This window comes from Diceros bicornis, chromosome 28, assembly GCF_020826845.1.
Source record: "Diceros bicornis minor isolate mBicDic1 chromosome 28, mDicBic1.mat.cur, whole genome shotgun sequence".
NCBI classification, from domain to species: domain Eukaryota; kingdom Metazoa; phylum Chordata; class Mammalia; order Perissodactyla; family Rhinocerotidae; genus Diceros; species Diceros bicornis.
The window spans coordinates 27734407-27756069 of record NC_080767.1 but is presented as its reverse complement, the minus strand read 5'-3'; the positions used below and the strand labels follow the sequence as shown (position 1 = coordinate 27756069).

At 41.6% G+C, this 21663-nt stretch overlaps 1 protein-coding gene across 4 annotated transcripts in view; it reads left to right on the top strand.

Annotated features, from left to right (window-relative positions):
- The window catches only part of CDK5RAP2 (CDK5 regulatory subunit associated protein 2), a 175253-nt gene that overhangs the window by 18733 nt on the left and 134857 nt on the right, over nucleotides 1-21663 (top strand). For all 4 annotated transcript variants that reach the window (XM_058523896.1, XM_058523895.1, XM_058523892.1 and 1 more), the window contains exons 4-7: nucleotides 8257-8367; nucleotides 12085-12161; nucleotides 17826-17949; nucleotides 20695-20849. In XM_058523896.1, coding sequence (XP_058379879.1) covers nucleotides 8257-8367; nucleotides 12085-12161; nucleotides 17826-17949; nucleotides 20695-20849 — 467 coding nt within the window. The remainder of the gene's footprint in view (nucleotides 1-8256; nucleotides 8368-12084; nucleotides 12162-17825; nucleotides 17950-20694; nucleotides 20850-21663) is intronic.

The following is a 21663-nucleotide window of genomic DNA, read 5'->3' as shown; positions in this document are numbered from 1 at the left end:
TACAAAAAGTGTATTCATGAGCAACGTCTGAGAAGAATGTAACAAGAGTTGATTTCTTAAGGTAGTTATATTCTAAGTGTTGTTGGGTATTTAGTTTTAAAATTCGGTTATTGCTACACTATTGTTTGTTACTAAATAGATGTTTGCCTGGTAACGGTTTTCTTGATTTGAAGACACCAGGGAGGGTACTGGAATTAGAAACAAATTTCAAAGTATCCTCCTCCTTTTTTTTTTTTGCTGAGGAAGATTTGCCCGGAGCTAACATCTGTTGCCCATCTTCCTCTTCTTTTGTGTGAAGAAGATTTGCCCTGACCTAACATCTATGCCAGTCTTCTTCTCTTTTGTATATGGGTCGCCACCATAGCATGGCTGCCAGTGAGTGGTGTAGGTCCACGCCCGGGAACCAAACCCAGGTTACTGAAGCGGAGTGCACCGAACTTAACCACTAGGCCACGGGGCCGGCTCCATCCTCCTTTTACTAACCTCTTTTAGCTGCTGCAGGCAGAATTATCTTACGTGCAGTATTGTTTACCAGAGATGAACTTTGGGCAGCAAGAGTTCATGGTTTTTGTGATGTCTAGGTGAGTGAGTGGTCTAACAGTTTTTGGACTTGCCAAGACTTTCAGAATTGATGGTGGCCCAGAGATCTGCTTATTGAGGGCTTGAGTGAGAAATGGATTCCTTTTGAAAGCTATGTTGTGTTTACCGCTTGCTAAATGCCAGGCTCTGCCAGGTGCTTTAGCACGTTTAGTTGTCACAACACCCCTGTGAGATAATTGATTTTTATCCTCATTTTATAGATGAGCCAACAGTGGCTCAAAGATGTTAAGTAATTTTCCCAGGGTCACAGGGCTCGCAGGTGGCAGCGTTGGGAGTTCAGTCTGTTTCTGTGGAACCCAGGCCCTTGCTCTTCGCCCTTGCTGCCTCAAATGGAAAGGTGATCTGGTGCGGTGAGCTTCAGCTTTGGGGGCAAGGCTCTTGCAAGCCATTGAAACTGACCGCCAGAGTTAGGCACCTTGCTTAGATTTCACTTGAGGGGGTCCTGGTTGGAGTTGCCCTGATTCTTTTCTATGTTTTTGGTTTTTGTTTTTCTTCCCTTTTTGGTGGAGCTCTAGGCTAGGCAAGGCTTTTGACAGGGAGTGGGAGTGGGAGGAAGCGAGAATGACTGACTAGCAGCTCCTTCAGAGGCTGTCCCGCTGCTGAGCTGGGGCCCCTCTCCAGCTTCGGAGAGCACCACCCCATAATCATGTTGGGACGTTTCCCATTTCAGATGGCTGCAGTTCCACAATAACACTTGAGTTCCAGGGGCTGGAATGTGGCAAGCGCAGCCCTTGCATTAGCTTACTTGTGAGCATTAAGTTTCTAAGTCATATTTGGTGGGTTTTATATTTTGGGGTATTTATTCCTACTGTATGGTAAGCTGTTTTCAGTTTTTCCAGCTGAAGTTTTTTTTTTTTAACTTTTTGAACTTGTTTCTCTTAAAGGGAAAAGTACAAATGAGAATATTAGTATGTTTTAAGTTCTTATGCTGTGCTTGGCACAATGCTAAAGATTCTAATTAATTTCTTTTAATCTTTATAACAGCTCTGTGAGATAAGTGTTATTATAATCCCATCTTTATAGATAAAGAAACTGAGGCACACAGAAAAAATGAACTTGACTAGGGTCATACAGTTTAGTAAGGTAGTCTGAATTGTATTCATTCCTTAATTTATTCATTCATTTAACAAGTGTTGGTTATCTACTGTGTTCCAGATACTTTGCTAAAACTTCAGGAGAAACAGCCATGAACAGATAGATAAGGTCCCTGCCCTCAAGAAGTGGATTACAGGCGGGCCCAGTGGCATAGTGGTCAAGTTTGGTGCACTCTGCTTCAGTGGCCTGGGTTTGTGAGTTCGGATCCTGGGCGTGGATCTACACCACTCGTCAGCCATGCTGTGGCGGCGACCCACGTACAAAGTAGAGGAAGATTGGTGTAGATGTTAGCTTAGGGCAAATCTTCCTCAACCAAAGAAAAAAAATGTGGACTATATTCGTATAATAAGCATGATAGTAAATAATAAATGTGTAAATAAGTAAGATGAATACAGATTGTGAAAAGTTCTTGCAAGAAAATAAGAGTTATGTGTTAAGAGAGTGACTTAGTGGGGGTGGAAGAGATGGGGACCACTTTAGATTGGGTAGTGAGGAAGAGCCTCTCTGAGGTGGTGACATTTGAGCTGAGATGGAAAGGGTGAGACTGAGCCAGCCTGGCACGTGCTGCAGGAAGAGCTGTGCAGGCAGACAGGGGCTCTGCTTCTTTGAGGACGAGAAAGGAGCCCAGTGAGGCTGGAACATCGCCAGCAAGGGAGAGGATGATACATGATGAGGCTGGCAGGGTTGGGGCAGGAGCCAGATCATACAGCACTTTGTGGCCGTGACAGGGAGTTTTATTCTAAGAGTGACGGGAAAAAAAACAACGGAGTGCTGTGAACCAGATCCATCTGACTTTGAAGCCTGTGGGACTCACGTTGCATCACCCTTGTCTTCAAGAAATTCGTACATGTGTGTCTGTCCATCCATCCAGCCATTGAGTATTTAGTAACTGTCTCTTATGTTTCAGACTGGAATGCACAAGCTAGATATGGTTCCTGAACTCTTAGAGATGGTTTGGATCGAAAGCAGGTAACTAGCTGGTTCAATGCAGTGTGATAATTGCTGTCATAAAGGAAGTAGAGGGTGTGTGGAAACGTTTAGAAGGGTCCCCAGTCCAGCCTGGTCGGGGGAGTCAGAGAAAACTTTATGAGGGACGTGGTGTTTGGCAGAGAACTAGACTGGCATTGTTGTGGAAAAGATGGCGCCTGTATTTCGTTTTATTCATTTCGGTCTGTCTGGTGTTTACAGTGACCTTCTGAAGGCTTATTTACCTTTCTCTTATTTTTTTTTAAGCTTCTTTACTTATAGGAAAAATATTCCTTCAAGTGTTGCTAAGAATTTTAGCAGTGTGTACAATGTGGGCATTCTAAGGAACCTCCATAAATATTTTATTGGTAGATGAGTAATAGAATAAGGTTTCTCTGTATAGGAAGCTTCTGGCGGGGTAGACTTTTTTGTTTGAATGAGTGTTTTATGTGCTGTTTCCTTAAAATATTTAAGAGGAGGCTTTAATGAACCTACTAATTGTTTCTTGTGCTGTTCTTTTTAGCTACGAAATTGGAAACTTAAGTGTTAACAAGAGGGCCAAGGGCAGACAGTTTGAAAATATACTTAATGTAGAATATGCTTATCATTTTGTCCAGTTAGAGAAGTGTTTATTAAAAATAGTGTTATATACTGTTACCAGTTATTTTTAAAAATGCTGAAAAAAACCCCAGTGAGTGTATATGTGTGGGTATATATTAGCATTCAAGTACAACTATTAATATTTGCTCTATTTCACTTTAGTTATTTTTAAATCAACTTTATTGAGATGTAATTTACGTAAAATAACCCATCAATTTTAAATGTTGGATGAGTTTTGACAAATGTGTACCTCTGTCAGAATCAAGTTTTATATATATATATATATTTATAATTTTCTTCTATATGTGTGTTCAGTTTTAGGTTCATGTAACCAACACCACCGTCAGAATATAGAACAGTTGCATAATGCCAGAGAATTCCAGTGTGTTGTCTGTTTGTGGTCAAACCTTCTCTTCATCCCAAACCTCTGGCAACTAATGCTCTGTTCTCTGTCCCTATAATTTTGCTTTTTCCACAATGTCGTATAAATGGAATCATACGGTATGTAATCTTTTGAGGCTGGCTTCTTGCCCTCACCGTAATGTCTTTGAAATTCATTCATGTTGTTGTGTGTATCATGGTAGCTGAATATTATTCCATCGTGTGGATGTACGCTGTTTATTCATTCACCGTTTGAAGGATATTTGGATTCTTTCCAGGCCCTGATGATTATTAATAAAGCTGCGGTAAACATTCGCATACAGGTTTTTGTGTGAACATAGGTCTTCATTTCTCTAGGGTGAAGAACTGGGAGTGGAATTGCCGAGTCTTGTGGTAAATGTAGGTTTTTTAATAAGAAACCGCCAAACCGTTACCCAGATTAGTTGTGCCATTTTGCGTCCCCACCAGCCGAGTATGAGAATTACATTTGGTCCACATCCTCTTCAGGATTTGGTATTGTCAGATTTTTTTTTTAGCCCATTCTGTTAGGTATGTAGTGGTATCTGATGGTGGTTTTAATTTGCATTTTCCTAATGGCTAACGATGTTGAAAGTCTTTTCTTGCGCGTATTTATCATCTGTATGTCTTCTGTGAAGTTCCTGTTCAGATCTTGTGCCTGTTTTTTTCCAACTGAGTTGTTTTCTTACAGTTACGCTGTGAGAGTTATGATTCTAGATAGAATTCATATGTTGGATATGTGATTTGCAAATATTTTCTCCCAGTGTGTAGCTTGTCTTTTCATTCTCTTAATACTGCATTCTTCAGAGCAAAAGTTTTAAATTTTGATGAAGCCCAATTTATTGATTAAAAAAAAATCTTTTTTATGGATTCATGACTTATATCTATATCTAAGGTGTTATATCTAAGAACTCTGCCTAGCCCCAGGCCCCAGAGATTTTCTCTTATGTGTTCTTCTAAAGGTTTTATGATTTTACGTTTTACATTTAGATCTGTGATCAAATTTGAGTTAATTCTTTTTAAGGTATGAGGTTTAGGTTGAGTTTCATTTATTTTGTAAATCAGTATCAAATTGTTCCAACACCATTTGTTGAAAATGAAAAGACTACCTTTTCTCCATTGAATTGTCTTGGCACCTTTGTCAAGAATCAAAAATCAATTGGCCATTATTTGTATGGGTCTATTTCTATATTCTGTTTCATTGAATTCTTTTTCACGGTTGTTTTCACTCATCTAGTTCTTTTAGTGTTCCAAATAAGTTTTATAATCAGCCTGTCTCTTATCTGCCAAAAAGCCTGCTGGGATTTTGATTGGAATTGTGTTAAATCTATAGATTAATTTGGAGAGAATTGACATCTTTATTACACTGAGTCTTGCAATCCGTGAATTTGGTAAGTCTCTTCACTTATTTAGTTCTTGATTTCATCAGCATTTTGTGGTTTTAAGCATGCATAATGTTTTATTAGAGTTATACTTAGGAATTAATTTTTTTGGAGCTATTATAAACGGCATTTTTAAAGAATTTCAGTTTCCAATTATTTGTTGCTATTATATTGACATATGGTTGATATTTGCATGTTGTCTTTGCTAAACTCACGAGTTCTAGGAACTTTTTTGTAGATTTGTTGGATTTTTTCACATAGATGATTATATCATCTGCAAATAGGGATGGTTTTATTTCTTCCTTTCCAATCTGGATGCCTTTTATTTTTTTCCCTTGCCTTATTGCTCTGTCTGGACTTCGAATACAATGTTGAATAGGAATTGTGAGAGCAGTTATCCTTTCCTATTCTGGTTGTTAGGAGACTAGCATTCAGTTTTTCATCTTTAATTAAATATGTTTTTTATAGATATATGGGTTTTTTTTAGTTGCTGTTTAGCAGATTAAGAAAGTTTCCTTTAATTCCCAGTTTGCTGAGTTTTTATCTTGAGTGGCTGTTGGGTCTTGTCAAATGCTTTTTCTGCATCAATTTATATAATCATATATTTTTTTCTTCTTCAGTCTTTTAGTATGGTGGATTATATAGATTGACTTTTGAATTGAATAAGCCTTGCATTCTTGGGATAAGCTCCACTTATGTATTAATCTGTTTTTTCAATTTACTAAAATTTAGTTGAGGATTTTTGTGTCTATGTTTATGAAGGATTTAGTCTGTAGTTTTCTTGTAGTGTTTCTGTCTGATTTTGGTATCAGGGTAGTGCTGCCCTCATAAAATGAAGTGGGAAAGTTCCTTCATCTTCTCTTTTCTGGAAAAGATTGTGTAGAATTGATATTATTTCTCCTTTAAATATTTTAAGTTATTATTTCTTCCAATATTTTTTCTGTACCACACTCTTCTATTTTTCTTCTGTTTTTCTGGGGGTCTGATGAATGTTAGACCTTTTGATATTGTCTCAGATGTCCCTGAGGCTCTGTTTATTTTGTCTACTTTTTCTATCCATTAATAATAGTTGACTGGGCCGGCCCCGTGGCTTAGCGGTTAAGTGTGCGCCCTCCGCTACTGGCGGCCTGGGTTTGGATCCTGCTTCTCCGGCCATGCTGAGGCCGCGTCCCACATACAGCAACCAGAATGATGTGCAACTATGACATACAACTATCTACTGGGGCTTTGGGGAAAAAAAAAAGAAGGAGGATTGGCAATAGATGTCAGCTTAGAGCCAGTCTTCCTCAGCAAAAAGAGGAGGATTAGCACTTATGTTAGCTCAGGGCTGATCTTCCTCACAAAAAAATAAAATAAAATAAAACTCTTAAAAAAAAATAATAGTTGACTTATTGAAGTTTAATGTACATACACACTCAAATCACATGTGAACAGTTCAGTGAATTATCAAAAAATTAACATATCCGCATAACTATCACCCAGGACAAGAAATGGAACATTATCAACACTCTAGAGGTCCCCTTTGTGGCTCCTCCCAAATGCTACCGACTTTTCCTCTCTGGAGACAGCCATTGTCCTGGACTAAAGTCCCTTCCTAGCCTGTGGTTCTGTCATTCTCATTATAACAGTGTTGAGGAGGGTAGTCCTTTTTTTCACGGAGCAGAGAAGCAAAGATATATGGAAGCAGAACTTGGGGGGGTGGTGGTAGGATTTTGAAAAACATTTAGCTATTTAAACATTGTAATATAAAAGTACTAGGAAGTAGCTTTATTCTATAGGCTAATGGCTGTTCTTGGAGTGAGGTTAGCCTGCTTGGAAAAGTTTGCTGGATGATCCAAACCAAAAAATCAGGTATTGTCCTTAGGCAGTGAGGTTTACTTGGCAGATCGTAGTCGCTGGGGTGAGACAGAGCAGGAGACGAATCCCAGCTCTTCCACTAGTGGTGTGGTTTTTGCTCATGTGTAGTGGGGGTAATACTCTCCCAGAGTTTCAGGGTTCGAGGTATTATGTGTAAGTTACCTAGCTCAGTCTTGGTTACATAGTAGGGTCTTGGTAAACATCGGTTCTATTAATCTGCTCCTTTTTCTCTCCAACTTTTTAATTTGACAAATTTTAAAGCTATGGAAAAGTTGCCAAATAGTACAACAAACAACCATATGTTCTTCATCTTGATTCATCATTAATGTTTTGCTATTTTTGCTTTATCTCTTTTTCCTCCCTCCCCACTCATTAGAGAGTTAGTTGCAGACTCCATGATGACTCCCTTAAGTACTTTAGCATGTATCTCTTACTTAGGACATTCTCCTACAAAATCATACCTAATATAAAGTTGTTATTGAAATTCCCCCAGATATCCCCCTGTAGCTTTTTAAAAAAAATTCAAAATTCACTGTATGATTTCATTGCACTTAGTAGTCATGTCTCTATTACTTCCATTTATTTGGAAGAGTTCCCCAACCATATTTGCCTTAAGATTGTCATTAAGACTTTTGAAGAGTCCAGGCCTGTTGTTTGGCAGAATGTCTTTCAATTAGGATTTGTCTGACTGACAACTCTTGATTAGATGCAGGTTAAAAGTTGGGGCATTTTAACATTTTAAATGAAATTATTTACTTTCAGTGATTTCAGGAGGCACAAGATATCAGTTTGTTCCACCAGTGGAGATATTAAATATAGTCTCTTAAGGTGGTGTCGACTAGGTTTCTAAATTATAAAGATACCTTTTCTTGTTGTAATTAATAAGCCATGTGGAGAGTGTTATCTTGAGACTATGGATATCATGTGCTCCAGTGATCTTTCTTCTAGTACTTGTTAGCATTGACGTTCTTTCCTGAATCACTTACTACTCTAGTGGTTGTATAATGGTGATTTTCTGTTCCTATTATTCTTTCTCATTTATTAACTGGATTTCTTTTGTAAAGAAGAGAGTCGCCTCTTCCTTTCCTTTTCTTTCTATCTTTACTTATTTAGTTATTATCAGTGGGCAGTCATGAATTCTTTCTTCGCTCAGTCATTATTCATTCCAATGTTCATATTGTCCTAAATTTGGCTGGTGGAAACCACTTAATTCCAGATTGGTACAATTGTAGCAAAGGTGAGCTTTCTCTAGTATTTAACATTTGCCTCCATTTATAGCCTTGGAAGCTATGGGGATTAATGCAGGTACTATCCCCTAGACTTTACTTTTGATAACCCTTTTGAACTTATTTTCCAGCAAATCACTGAATTGAAAAAAGAAAACTTTAACCTAAAGCTCCGCATCTATTTTCTTGAGGAAAGAATGCAACAGGAATTTGATGGCCCCACCGAACATGTCTATAAAACTGTGAGTGTCCCACTTCCCACTGCCGTCCCTGGTATCTTTTGTCATTTGATTAATATTTGTTCTCAGAGTTCGCATGAATGGATAGAGCTGCTTTCATTTAATTTGAATTGATTATGGGGAGCATAAAGATAATAGGGTGACCGTAATATTAAGCAAAGAGATACAAGAGTAATTTTAAGGGAATATTTCTCTCTTTTTAAAATCAGAATTCTGATTTACTATATCTCAATTGCCTTTTCTAATTATTTGTAATTTAGACAAAGGCGGTGAAATGGTGGAATATGTCTTTGGAATTGAATCCTGCTGTTAACAACTAACTTGTGTAACTCGAAGCAAGTCACTTCAGCTCTCTGGGCTTGCTTCCAGAGTTCAGTGATAATCCCTCTGTCATAGGGTTATTTGTGTGATTAAAATGAGATGACAGATGAAAAGCCCCAGCACACAGTCAGTGCTTGACAGTTATCATCATTGTCTTATTGAGGCTTCCACTGGCAGCCCGAAGTTAGGATTGTCAGTTTTTCTGTGATATGACTCTTCTGTATTCCTTGTGTGCTTGCTTATAACTGTCAGAAAAAAAAATCTATTCCCATGTGAAGTCTTGACCTGGAGGTCTCTGCCTGAAAACAAACCTTGGTTCTGAAAGTTGAAAAAAGAACTTGGCTTTCTTGAAAAAGACATGAGTACAAACAATATTTCAGTGCCCATTTCTTGGCTTTCTCCAGTAGATTAGCCCTTGGCCTGGGAATTATTCCATCTTTTCTCTTCTGAAGTTTGTACCAGTGGAAACTTTTGAAGGAGGAAAAAGAACTCTCCTTGAGTTTCAGTGGATGAACTTAAATGGACTTGTCTTGAAGACGGATTGTACTGTACTTCTGAGCCTTTTCAAGAATTGAAAAGCTCCCTTGTCCCTCAAGACACAGTTTTTTTTCCTTCAGTGTGGGGGTGGAAAGACAACGAGGATGTCCCCTTTTCTGGAAGGGCGTGGTGATGCAATCAAAATTTTAAAGCAAAACTAATAGCCTAAAACATTTTATATGTGTAAGTGTGGTTATCACGCATCTCAGAGCCTCTAGGGTGATAAGAAGCCAAAAGGTATTAATCACCTATTCTGTGTCAGGCCCTGTCCTGGGCATTTGTACATTCATCATGTTATTTTAATTTTCAAGGCAGCCCTGTGCAGTGAGATAATCCTCATCTTACAGGAGAGGACACTGAAGCTCAGGGAAGATCAGGAACTTGCTTGATGTCATATTGCTACTGTATGAGGTGGATTTTGAACCCAGGTCTGCCCATCTCATTGTACTTCGCTGTTTCTGGTATTCTTTTCCACTGTCTGATTAGATGACCTGATTTAATTGCACTTTTATTTCAATTTAAGTTTTTTTTTGTGTGTGGGTGAGGAAGATCAGCCCTGAGCTAACATCCATGCTAATCCTCCTCTTTTTGCTGAGGAAGACTGGCCCTGGGCTAACATCTGTGCCTATCTTCCTCCACCTTATGTGGGATGCCGCCACAACATGGCCTGACAAGTGATGCATCAGTGTGCGCCCGGGATCCAAACCCAGGCCGCCAGCAGCGGAGCTTGTGCACTTAACCGCTGCGCCACAGGGCTGGCCCCTCAATTTAAGTTTTTTGATAGGTGTACGTGTTCAAAATTCAAAAAGCATGGAAGGTAAACACTGAAAAGACTTCCTTCCATCCTGTCTCTTAGTTTCCTTCATCTAATCAATATTATAAATTCTTTATGCAGAGAAATTTTGTGTATATACAAGCAAGTATGTGTGTATGTGTATAAACCCCCTTTTTACATTAATGCAAGCATGTTCTGTTCTGCACCTTGCATTTTTCCTTAACAATATCTTGGAATCTTTCCTTAATAGTAGTTTAAGGTCATTCTTTTTTATAATGATATTCTATTTTATGCTTATAAGGTATCTTGGTTTTTGGTTTGGAAATTATCACCACCACATATATAAGTTTTTAGCTTGAGGTATTGGGCTTGAGAAAAATAGTCTAGTGGACATGTTAACTATCTATTCTTTTAAATTTACTAAGTTGAGGTGCCAGTTGGTTTATTAGAAAGCAAAGCAGTTAGAATCTATTTTTTCAGCTCTTACTTACTTCTCTGCCCTTCTGGGAACTGGAAAAGGAATCCTCTCTTTGAAGGGTATTTCTGCAGTTTTCACCAAACTACAGTTGAAAACATTGTGCACTGTCACTCAGTGTCCTTTATGCAAAGACCAGTTTCTTCTAGAAAAAGTTCTTCCACATAAATGACTTCTTTAGTTCCTGTTGTTTGATGGTGAAGAAAATAACACACGTTGAGCCCTGTCTCCTAGGCTCTTCTCATTCGTTAGCTCATATGGTCCTCAAATCCTGCATAGAGGTGGACTTGATGTTTTTCCTTTGACAATTGAGGGATCTGAAAGGAGAAAACCTGCTTTCTCACCTCCTGGACTTGTGCTTCTAAGCATAATTACAGGCTTGCATTTCCAGTTCGTATTGGATGTTAGCATGAGGCAGGGCCTGTGTCTGCCTTGTTTACCACATGTCCTCAAAGCTTAGCTCAAGGCTTGGCCTGTCACAGGCGACTGTGGATGTCTGTGAAGTGAAGGAATGAATTGAGCATCTACTGCCTTATTACGGTTTCCTGTTGGTAAAGAGTGGAGGCAGCGTTTGAACCCATGTCCTTCTGGTCCCATGACCTTTCCATTCTGGCTGACTTCTCAACCTGGGGTACTCATTTCCCCAGGGCTGCTTGGCAGAAAGGAGGGAGGCATGTTGCCTAAGATTGTAAATTTTACTGGAAATGTTATTTTTATTTAAAATAATACACATGTATTATGGAGTAGAATGTAAAATTGGCATGAATTATTAAAATAAAACAGGAGCAAGATTTCAGAGAAATCTTAGATTTACAGTAATCCTCTGCCCACTATGCATCCAGACCTCCATCTCTACTACATGAATCCGTCTAATATTCCCCCTGGGATACATTTGTGAACAGGTTTGAGAAGCCCACTGCTGCCCCACTGTCTCACATTGCAATCCGTTTGCCAAAGATTCTGTCTTTGGATTCTCACGTGAGTTATAAGCCCAAGGCCATGTGTGACTCCCTTCGTTCCACGCAGTTAAGAGGAAGACGGTTGGAGAACACTGGGGTGTCCCTTATAGGCAGCTTGCCCCGTGTACTCGTGGCTCTTTTGTGAGTACCCTGAAATCTTACACCGAAATGAGACAGGCAATGGTGCAGCTTCCCACTTATCCATCCACATATTTTATTTTTTTAAGCTGTAACACGTTCCCACTGCTACAACCACCACATGCATGATTATAAACAACCAGAAGTAATTGCCTTGGAATGGTAAAAGCAAACTGCAGAATTGCTTGTAAATTTGCTTGGCAGAGGGCAAACAATTTTTACATCAGCCTCACTTGTCTGACATTTATGCCTCGATGTTTGAATGCTCTGGCTGTTAGAAGCTTGGAAAATTTACATAATTGTTCCAAGTCTTGAGAAATCCAGGGCTTTCTTTTGAGACCACCAGTGTTTAATAATTCCCTTTTCCCTGTGCCCTGAGGCTAATGTTGGATCTAACGTCTGCCTATTACATGCGTCGTGTAGTCAGTCTGTGCTGAAAGCGGTTTCCCCAGTGTAGACGTTCGTGTGTCCTGTCTCTTACATTGTTTCTTTTCTTTCCTCATCTTGCCTGGAAGAACATCGAGCTCAAGGTGGAAGTAGAAAGTCTGAAGCGGGAGCTCCAGGAGAGAGAGCAACTGCTCATCAAAGCCTCGTGAGTACCTGTCATCTTGTCACGAGCTAGCAGGTCGCCCAGGGGTTCTGACGGCGGAGGCCAGATGGGTCAGTGAAATAGAACCTGTAAAGTGCTTTCTAAGCCAGTTGTTCTCCAGGTGGCCTCTGAGGACCCCAAGGAGGTTTTTGTTTTTATTTAATTCTTTTTCAACAAACTTTTAAAGTAGAACATACTTGTAGGAAAATGAACATATCTTTCAGTGTACAGCAGGATGAATTTTCACTAAGCAAACACACCTGTGGAGCCTCCATCCAGATCGGAAACCAGAGCGTCACCAGCCCCCCAGAAGTCCCCTTTGTGCGCCCAGAACTTACCCTTCTCCCACAGAGATAACCGCTCTGCTGACTGCCAGGATCACCGTCGCTTAGTTCTGCCTGTTGTTGGACTTGACAGAAATGGAATCATACATTCTGCATGCACCCTTTTCTGTCTGGCCTCTTTCCTCAGCAATATCTTTGTGACATCCATCCGTGGTGTTAAGTATATTAGTAGCTCCTTCATTTTCATTGCTGTAAAAGCCCTAGGGGCTTGAAGGGGTCCTGAGGGACTCCTGTGGTGGGTGAGGCAGGGGGGCATGGGGTGGGGCTTCTGTGGAAACGCCTCATTTGTCACGGCGGCAGAGCTCCTGCTGGGTGTGGAGGGCCAGGAGCGTGGAGTCTTCCGCTCAGGGAGCAGCTGCACTGCTCTGGGCCGGGCCGCGTCAGTCCTCTCATTGCCCCATGGCCAGCAGCTGGGAGCCGCTGTGGGCTTTGAATAGACTAGAGGGTCCCGGGCCCAGGCTTCTCTGAGTTATGCTGACTTTACATATAATGAATGAATAAACTCGATTAACAAGTTTTTGTTGTTGTTTTGGAAGCACATCATTCTCTGGGCGGGAAGTCGAAGCTGCTTTACCGAGCCTGAAAGTCAGCAGTAGAGTTTGCTCCGTTTCATACTCGGCACCTGCCTGCTGCAGGTCTGGGCTGGGACCTGTTTTTAGCCAAGCTTGTACCCGTGGATACCCGAACTCACACAGGCCGTGTGCACTGCTCAGTACCAACACACCGGGCTGAATGTCTGGGGCCTTGTGCGCATGTTTGTACGCATAGACTCCCCCGACTGCCCAGAGTAGTGGTCAAGGCCCTTTTCTGCCTGACCGGCTTTATTAATTTATTCAGAAAATGTTTACTAAGCAGCTGTTGTGTGCTGCACTGGACTCGGTTCCTGGGGATGCAGTGGTGATCCAAATAGACACATGGGGCGTGCATTCTAGAGGAGGTGATGGTGATAAAATACTTGGAATAGTAAGTATATAAATACAAATTGGGAAAAGCTATGAGAAGAGTAAAGGGAGCTGTGAGAGCTTAGAGCAGCGGGAGTAGATATGTAAATATAGATATATAGCAGGGAAGGAGGCCCTGAGCAGGTAGCAATTGAGATGACATCTGAGGAGTAAGTAGGAACTAACCGGGTGAAGGGTGGAGAAAAAGTGGTCAAGGAAAAGGAGGTGTGCGGGTCTGAGGAGATATGAGAAGTCTGGGGGGCTCGGTCTTGTCGTGCAGGGTCTTGAGGCCACACTAGAGATTTTGGTCTTTATCCTAAGATCAAATGGAAAGCAGTAGTGGGTTTTAAGCAACTGGCCAGTCAGAGTCTTATTTTTTGAAAGGTCACTCTGGATGCTGAGTGGGGAATGTTCTGTAGCAGGAGCACGAGTGGGAGCATGGAGACCAGTTAGGAGGCTGGTCCAGTCGTTTAGGGGAGCGATTAGTGGTGGAGGTGGATGGCTGGGTTGAGAAGACACTTAGGAAGCAAAACCAACAGGACTTGGTAGTGAATGGGAAGGGAGATGTCAAGCATGACTCCTGGGTTAGGGGTTAAGATGATGAACTCTGTTTAGGAATGTTCATGGTGACTGCACCGCTCCAACTTTCTCCACCGACTCTTGATCCCAAATGCAGTTCACAGGTCCTAACTGCTGCTGTAGCTTTGCTCTACAGGCCTCTTCCTCGTCCCACCCCATCCCAGCCCAGATGCCTTTCCTATTGCTTGCCCTACGTAAAGGCTCCTGCTGAGTGGCTCCTGGCTGCCTGTGGCCCACATCAGTCGCTTCACAGACTTCTCTGACGTATAATGACAATCTCATATGTGCGGAGCCCTTTCCAGTTTATAAAATACTTTCATATCCATTTGCATTCTGTCGTTATCCTGAGAGTTAGGCAAATCTCAAGGAAAACCTCATTTTAGAGAGGAGGGAATTTAGGCCCGGAGAAGGGAAGAACCACGATGAAGACCACTCAGCCAGAAAGATCAGCGCCGGGATTAGAACTTGAGTCCCTGACGTGTAGTCCAGCACTAGGTTTAATATTCTTTTTTTATTTTCATGTGTGTGATTCTCATTTCTCCAACATGACTGCACGTCTTCTAAGGCCGAGCCTATCCTGCTTTAGTGGAGTGTAGGGCCGGGGAAAGGGCAGGGCTCTGGGTTTGGCTGTGCCAATAGGTAGGTCTGTGGCCTCTGAGCCTTGGCTTCTCAGCCGTTCCTACTTTTTAGGGCCTTTGTGTGGATTACCTGCTGTAAGATGTGCAGTGTCTACCACGTATCTGCTAAATGTGCCTCTCCCTCTGCCCCTAACCGCAGCCCCCAGCAGTGTGTGTGTGGTACATACTTGTTGATGGAAAAATATCTTTGCTAATGCCCTCCACTTCCTTTTTCAGTTTTATGGTTGTTTTTTTGGCAGGCGGGAGATAACGGGACCTGTCACAGGAAGAGCCCCTGCTTTTCCTAAAGATCTATAATTAGAAGGGAATGAATCAAGAGGAAATGTTGATGGTTAAAAAGGGTAGCGAGGGTGATGTTGATAGAAGGTTCTTTCTTGCATTAGGTGGAAAGCCTGATTAGACCAGTTTCTCTGAACCTCTTCTCTTCTTAGGTCTTGCTCTCCATCTGTCTCTTGGCCCAGAATCTCTAAGGAAAGAAAGAGTAGGGGAGGGAACTAACATTTCTTGAGATCCTCTTGTGCCCCAGACCCTGTGCCTGGCACTTGACTTCGCATTTGATTTTATAACAGTTATGTGAGGCCGCAGTATTCCCATTGCGTGAAGAGGAAACTGAGGCTCAGAGGAGTGGGGGGCCTTGGCCAAGTAGGTAAGAGAGCTGGGTTGGGCTGGCTCTGGAGCCCACTCTGCTTGCTGTGGAGTAAACATCTAGGTTTGCTGGCTTTCCATTGTTACCTTTATCAGTTACAATAAGGGGACATTAAAAACAAAAGCAGACATATTGTCGGGAGTAAATTTTATCTCTGCGGCTTTAAAACACAAACAAAAATAATAATTCCATTACTAGAGGAAAATTGTGCCATACTGCTGAGTATAAATTTTATTGCTATAGTAACTGTAAAATACAAAGATGATAAATGAAAAGTTGGAACATTTATTACTGGGAATATATTTTATTGGTATAACTAAAATGCAAACAAACTGAATAATACCAGTACTTGTTAAAAATTGTAGTCAGCCTCTTGACAATGTATACGATTCAGACTGTAAAACATGAAGGTTCGATCTGGGCTATTAGGAGGGAGATGGTGTATCTGCCCTTGCTGGGTGGGGTGGAGGGATGGGCTTGGAGTAACGGAGTGAGCCATTTTCTAGAGGAGTGATAGAAATGACCATGTCACTGTGAATTCCAGACAGTACTGATCAAGAAACGAGCTGAGGGAGTGGGGGCTGAGGACATTGCATGGTGTTAATCAGGAGGTGGCAATGGTGGCCTTAGTTCTGGCCAGCAGATGATCTATTCTCAGCTCCAACGCCAGCAGAGGGGAGAATGAGGCCTCTCACAGCATCGCGGCAGGGGCCAGCACTGTGGTGGCCTTGGGGACAGCAGGCTAGCATGCAGTACTCAGATCAGAGTGGAAGGGCACCGTGCTACAGCCACCATGTGTGTTAGCACATTAATTCTAAGAGGTAATCATGTCATTTTTCAAATGAGAAAACTGAGGTGTAAGAGGTAATTTACCCAGAGTCACGCTGAGGACACAATAGAGTAAAAATTTGGAAGCAGATCTGTTCAGCTTCAGAGCCCATGTTCTTTCCAGTTGTTCACATTGAATTCCATTAAAATGATATCATGACACTGGGGCCTTCTGAAGGCTTATTGGTGAAAGGAAACAAGATATGAATAAAGTCTTTATTTGCAGGCGATGCATATTTGAGACTTGGACAGCGAGTATGGCCCTCTTGACTTTCCATTGTTCTCAGTCAGAAATTCACATGGCCTGTCCATGTGAGTGTCTGATCACGTGGCTCTTGGTTGGAGAAATTTTATATACCCCTAAAGTAGGGCATGGGAGGCTGGTGGTGAATAGATTTGTTCTGTTGCAGTTTTTCTGAGAAACCAGCTTTAGGTGGAGCCATTTCCTTTATTATTCGGCCTTCTGGAAACCTGCAATCATTTTAGAAATCTGATAAGAATGGCTCTGAGTGTATGTCTCACAAATTCATACCCGACACTGTTTTTCTTTTGAGGAGAACCAAAATGAAAGGCATCAGTGGTTCTGGTTCTGTGTCTGATTTTGGTGTGCCATCCCCACCACTGCTTGTCAGTGGAGAGAACATGCCCTGGTGCCACAGCAATGTCGACTCTGCATTTTATGTTAGAGTAACACGGAGGGTGGGCTGCTTGCGTGATCTCCCCTTCTCATGCCCTAAGTCGTAGCTAGTGCTCACACAGATTGATCGTGCCGTATTTAAAATGCTTTCTCCTCCCGTTGGCAGAACATGAAGCATACAAACCCTTAATCCCTCAGATTTATTTGAGTTGCATACTGCCCCTTTGCACACTGGTTTGTCAGACCACCTCTCCACCTTCCCTACCATGGGTGGAGGTGTACTTTGTTGGAAGTTTCCTGGTGGGAAGTTTGGCAAGAGCAATCAAAAGTCTTAAGAGTGTGCTTACCCTTTGACCCAGTAATTCCTTTTCTAAGAATTGACCCTAAGGAAATCACTGGATAGTATTGATACAAGGATGCTTTTATCATAACATTGCTTATGATAGTAACAATAGCACTAATATTTATTGAATACTTTGTACCGGGCACTGTTCTCAAAGCTTTATAAATATTATTGGACAAATGTGTAAAATCACAATCTAAATGTTTTAAAATAGGGGATTGATTTAATATATTACAGTACATTTCATACAGTGAATTAATATGTGGCCTTTAAAAATGAGGTAGATTTATATTTATTGACATAAAGGATGTTTATAGTGTGTTGAGTAATAAAATCAGATCACAGATATGTACTGTATGGTTCTGTTTTTGTAGAAGATGTCTGAAAGGCTATATACTAAAATGTTAACTTAGTTATTCTGAGTGATGAGATTATAGATGATTTTTACTTTTTTTCTTGTCTGTTTATATATATGTATATATTATATATATACACACACATTTATATTTTTGAGATATAATTGACATAACATTGTGTATGTTTAAGGAGTACAGTGTTGATTTGATACATTTATGTATTTCATTATACAGATAATGATCTCAGCACAGGTCTGTGGGAGAAGTGACTAACAAATTTTCCTTGTCTCTTTGGGCCTATGGAAATCTCCATCTGTCATTCTTATGCATTTTCCACTTTTGCCTCTTTTTGCAGCAAAGCGGTTGAAAGCCTAGCTGAAGGGGGTGGATCTGAAATCCAGCGAGTGAAAGAAGATGCTCAGAAGAAGGTACAGCAGGTCGAAGATCTCCTAACCAAAAGAATATTCGTTTTAGAAAAGGCAAGTCTGGAAACCCCGAGGAAAATGTATTTCTTACAGGGGGTTAATAACGGATTGGGCAGAATTTTGTTTCTTTTTTCATAGACCATCAGAGTTTAACAGGAGCCACCCTTATTCAGCATCTCCTGGGTTCCAGCCTCATTCTAGGCACTGTACATATAGAATTTATATGCTTACACCCTGCAGACTGGCCATTATTGTCTTCATTCCTACAGGTGAGGACACTGAGGTACAGAGAGAAACACTATCTAGTCCAAGTTTAATCCTGGAGTTAAACTTATGAGTGCTGATTTTAAAGCCCATGTTCTTGCTACAAACCACTCTTTTTATTTGCTGTAGTTCCTTTATTTTACGGAAGAAGAAGCGGAGGCCCAGAGAGGGGCAGTGACTCACCTAACATTAGGAGCTGGATTTCCTGACTTGTGGGCCATTAGGTGTCCATGCAGCTCCTGTCCCCGGTATCCAGCCTCCATCCCGCCATCCCGCCGGTGTTCATGGATGCCTTGTCTTGGGGAGGCGCTGTGTGTGGCTCTTCCTTTTGCTTATTGTCAGGTGCTTCCTGTGACTGTGATGGGAGTCAGCATATATATTGGCTAATACATCCTGTCTCCTAGGTGTTAAAAAGTTTTCCTCCATATTAAGCTAGTATTAAGTAATACTAATTACTTAATTCTTGGTCTTTGTAGTCTGTTGTTTCATCTCACTTTCTCTACCTGAAACCCTGGTTCTTCTTAGCAGATATGAGGAGAAACGTCACCAAAAAGCACTTCTGGATACAAAAAGAAAATACATCTGTGCTGTATTTTGCAGCTTATGTGGTCTTTTCCATTCATGGTGTTCACATCAGCCCTTATATCAGCCCCACGGGGGTGTGTAGCTGTTAGGTCCAAAATACAGAGGGGGAAACAGGCTCAGAGAGGGCCAGAAACTTGGTCATAAGTGGTGGAGCTGGAACTGAGAAGAGTGTTCCACGTTCACATTCTGAATTTTAGTTAAAGTAATTGTGAGACTTGTAAGAGACTTCACCTGTTGGTTCAGTCATCTTGTGTTTCCCAGTTAGTGCTCCCAGTGTTTTGGGGTACCAGCGTGACTGACAGTAATGGGTTGAATCCCTGCTTTGTCACCTTGGATACGGCACTTGCCTTCCCCGAGCCTCTGCTTCTTCATCTGTAGAGTGAGGCTGGTGATGTCCGCTGTGCAGCAGTGATTGTAGTGGCAGCAGCGGGACTAACTTTGACGGAGAGCTTACTGCGTGTGAGGCGCCCTTCCCGCTTCTTACATACGTGGACTTAGGGAATCCCGTCCGTAAACCTATGAGGGAAATACTTTTATCATCCTTCCTTTAAAACAAAACAAAAACAAGAACACGACACAGGCCCAGAGTGACTAAGTCACTTGGTCAAGGCCACCCTGGCAGTAAATGCCAAGGGGTCTGGCTGCAGAGCCTACATTCTAAACTGCCATGTTTCTCAGTGTGTAACTTTTTAGGGTTGGGTGAGGATCAAAGATAATGTAAATAAAGCTCCTTGCTCAAAGCCTGGCGTTGAGTAGGTGCTCAGTAAATAGGTTTTGTTGTTTGTTGTCCCAGACTGTTGGGAAATGGTTTTTCCCAGCTATCATTGATTGGGAGGCAAGCCTTGTTGGGAGACATGGTGGGGGAGGTGGGGTAGAGGGAAAGGGCAGGGAGGAGGAGCTTCCTGTGATACATCAGGCACTTCGCAGAATCTCACAGCAGCTCTTTGGATGGTGGTTATTCCTGTTTTATAGATTGGGCAGCTGGGGCTCAGAGAGGTTAAGTGACTACCCAAGGTGACACCACAAATAAGTGGGAGCTGGGTTTCTTTTTGTGAGGAAGATCAGCCCTGACCTAACATCCAATGCCGATCCTCCGCTTTTTGCCAAGGAAGATTGGCCCTGGGCTACCATCCGTGCCCATCTTCCTCAGCTTTATATGGGATGCTGCCACAGCATGGCTTGACAAGTGGTGTGTCCGTGTGCGCCCGGGATCCGAACCTGCGAACATCGGGCTGCCAAAGCGGAGTACGTGCACTTAACTGCTACGCCACCGGGCTGGCCTCAGGAGCTGGCTTTTGAACCCTGTTCAGTTTGACTTTTATCTTTGTGATGTAATCAGAGACGGTTGGCATGGGTAGTTGGAGATTCACGTCTATTCCCAGCTCACTTTCTGGGGCACCAGGGCCCTTTTCCTTAACACAGACACTGTCTACATGATTTAGATAATTTCATGGGCTTCTGTGAGCTCTCAGGAAGAACATAGAGTTTTTCACCACCTAAATCACCTTGGAGATATAGAAAATGTACTTTAGAATTGTATAGTCATTATCTAAAAAAAATCACAGTGAGGGGCCGGTGGAGTGTGGGATGAATTTGTATGGAGATGATGGTGACTCTTTGGAATTTATGTATGTTTAGGTATTGAAAGGTGCATTTCTCCTTGGTCTCATTGAAGTTGTAAATATTGATCTGATTTTTTAAAACCAGAAATACAGTTCTTGTAGAGTTGGGTCTTTTCCATTGGAAATGCCTATTCCTCTTCAGGATACAAGAGGGAAAAATGGCTGGCACATGTATTTATTACTGATTCTCCCCATGTATAGTACAATTCAGGGAGGGGAAATGTGCTGGAGAAAAAGTCATAAATATTTATATTTTAATCCAATTTCCTTTCAAAATGTTCCCAATTGTATTGAAAAATTGCATCAAATGCATTTAATTTAACTCTAGGATGTGAAAGCCGCCCAAGCAGAACTGGAAAAGGCCTTTGCAGGGACGGAAACGGAGAAGGCGCTTCGGCTGAGCTTGGAGAACAAGCTTTCAGAGATGATGAAGATGCACAAGGGAGACTTGGAGGCAGCTCTGGTCCTGGAAGAGAAAGACAGGTCTGGCTCTTGTCTCTGTGACACTCTAACATTCATTTATCTGGCAGCATGGGGAAAGAGCTGTTCCCTTCCTTCTCTTCTCCCCTTGTTTCCCACAGGACTTGAGTGACTTACCTGAACATATCCAACACAGTAAGAAAACTAGGGATAAAGTCAGGGTGAGGGAAAAGGGATAGGGGAATGTTATGAGGACAGAGGTAAGTTAGTAAATAGAAATTCATGCTGAAAAGTTCTACTCAGATACTAAATTTAGCATTCTGTTTTGGCTGTAAGCTTTCTGGTAGCCAAAGGAAAAAGGGAAAAATGATGTTGGTGGACATAAGATTTACATTGTTCACAAGAATAAAACAAACTAGTAACTCAGGAGAAGCCCAGTTTTACTTGGTGTTGTCAGAGAGAAATTTCTCTTGTGGGTCTTCCCGAAGGGTACAGTAAGTGACTATATCCCAAGAAATACTAGTGAGTTTTGTGTGACCTGTTTTCCATCAGATCTTTGCATGTAGGCTGAAGGCCCAGCTTAGTGCAGTTCAAGGGACCAAAACAATATAGACCAAGTATAGAGTGCTTCGATGGTCCAGGAATAAAATGTGTGCCATTTAGTCCAGAGAAATGGATGGACCATATGGCCTTTAGGCAATCTTGAATGCTCATTGTGTCTTGCAACCAAACTTTTGAGCAAGACTGGTTAGGAGAGAGTTGAGGTTTTATTCTTTACCAGGAACCTTACATTTTGATATTCTTGCCTTGCTTTGTCGGTTACCAGTTGGAGGGTTGAGTTAACTAAATATAAGTGAAACTTCTGGTTAACCTGTGA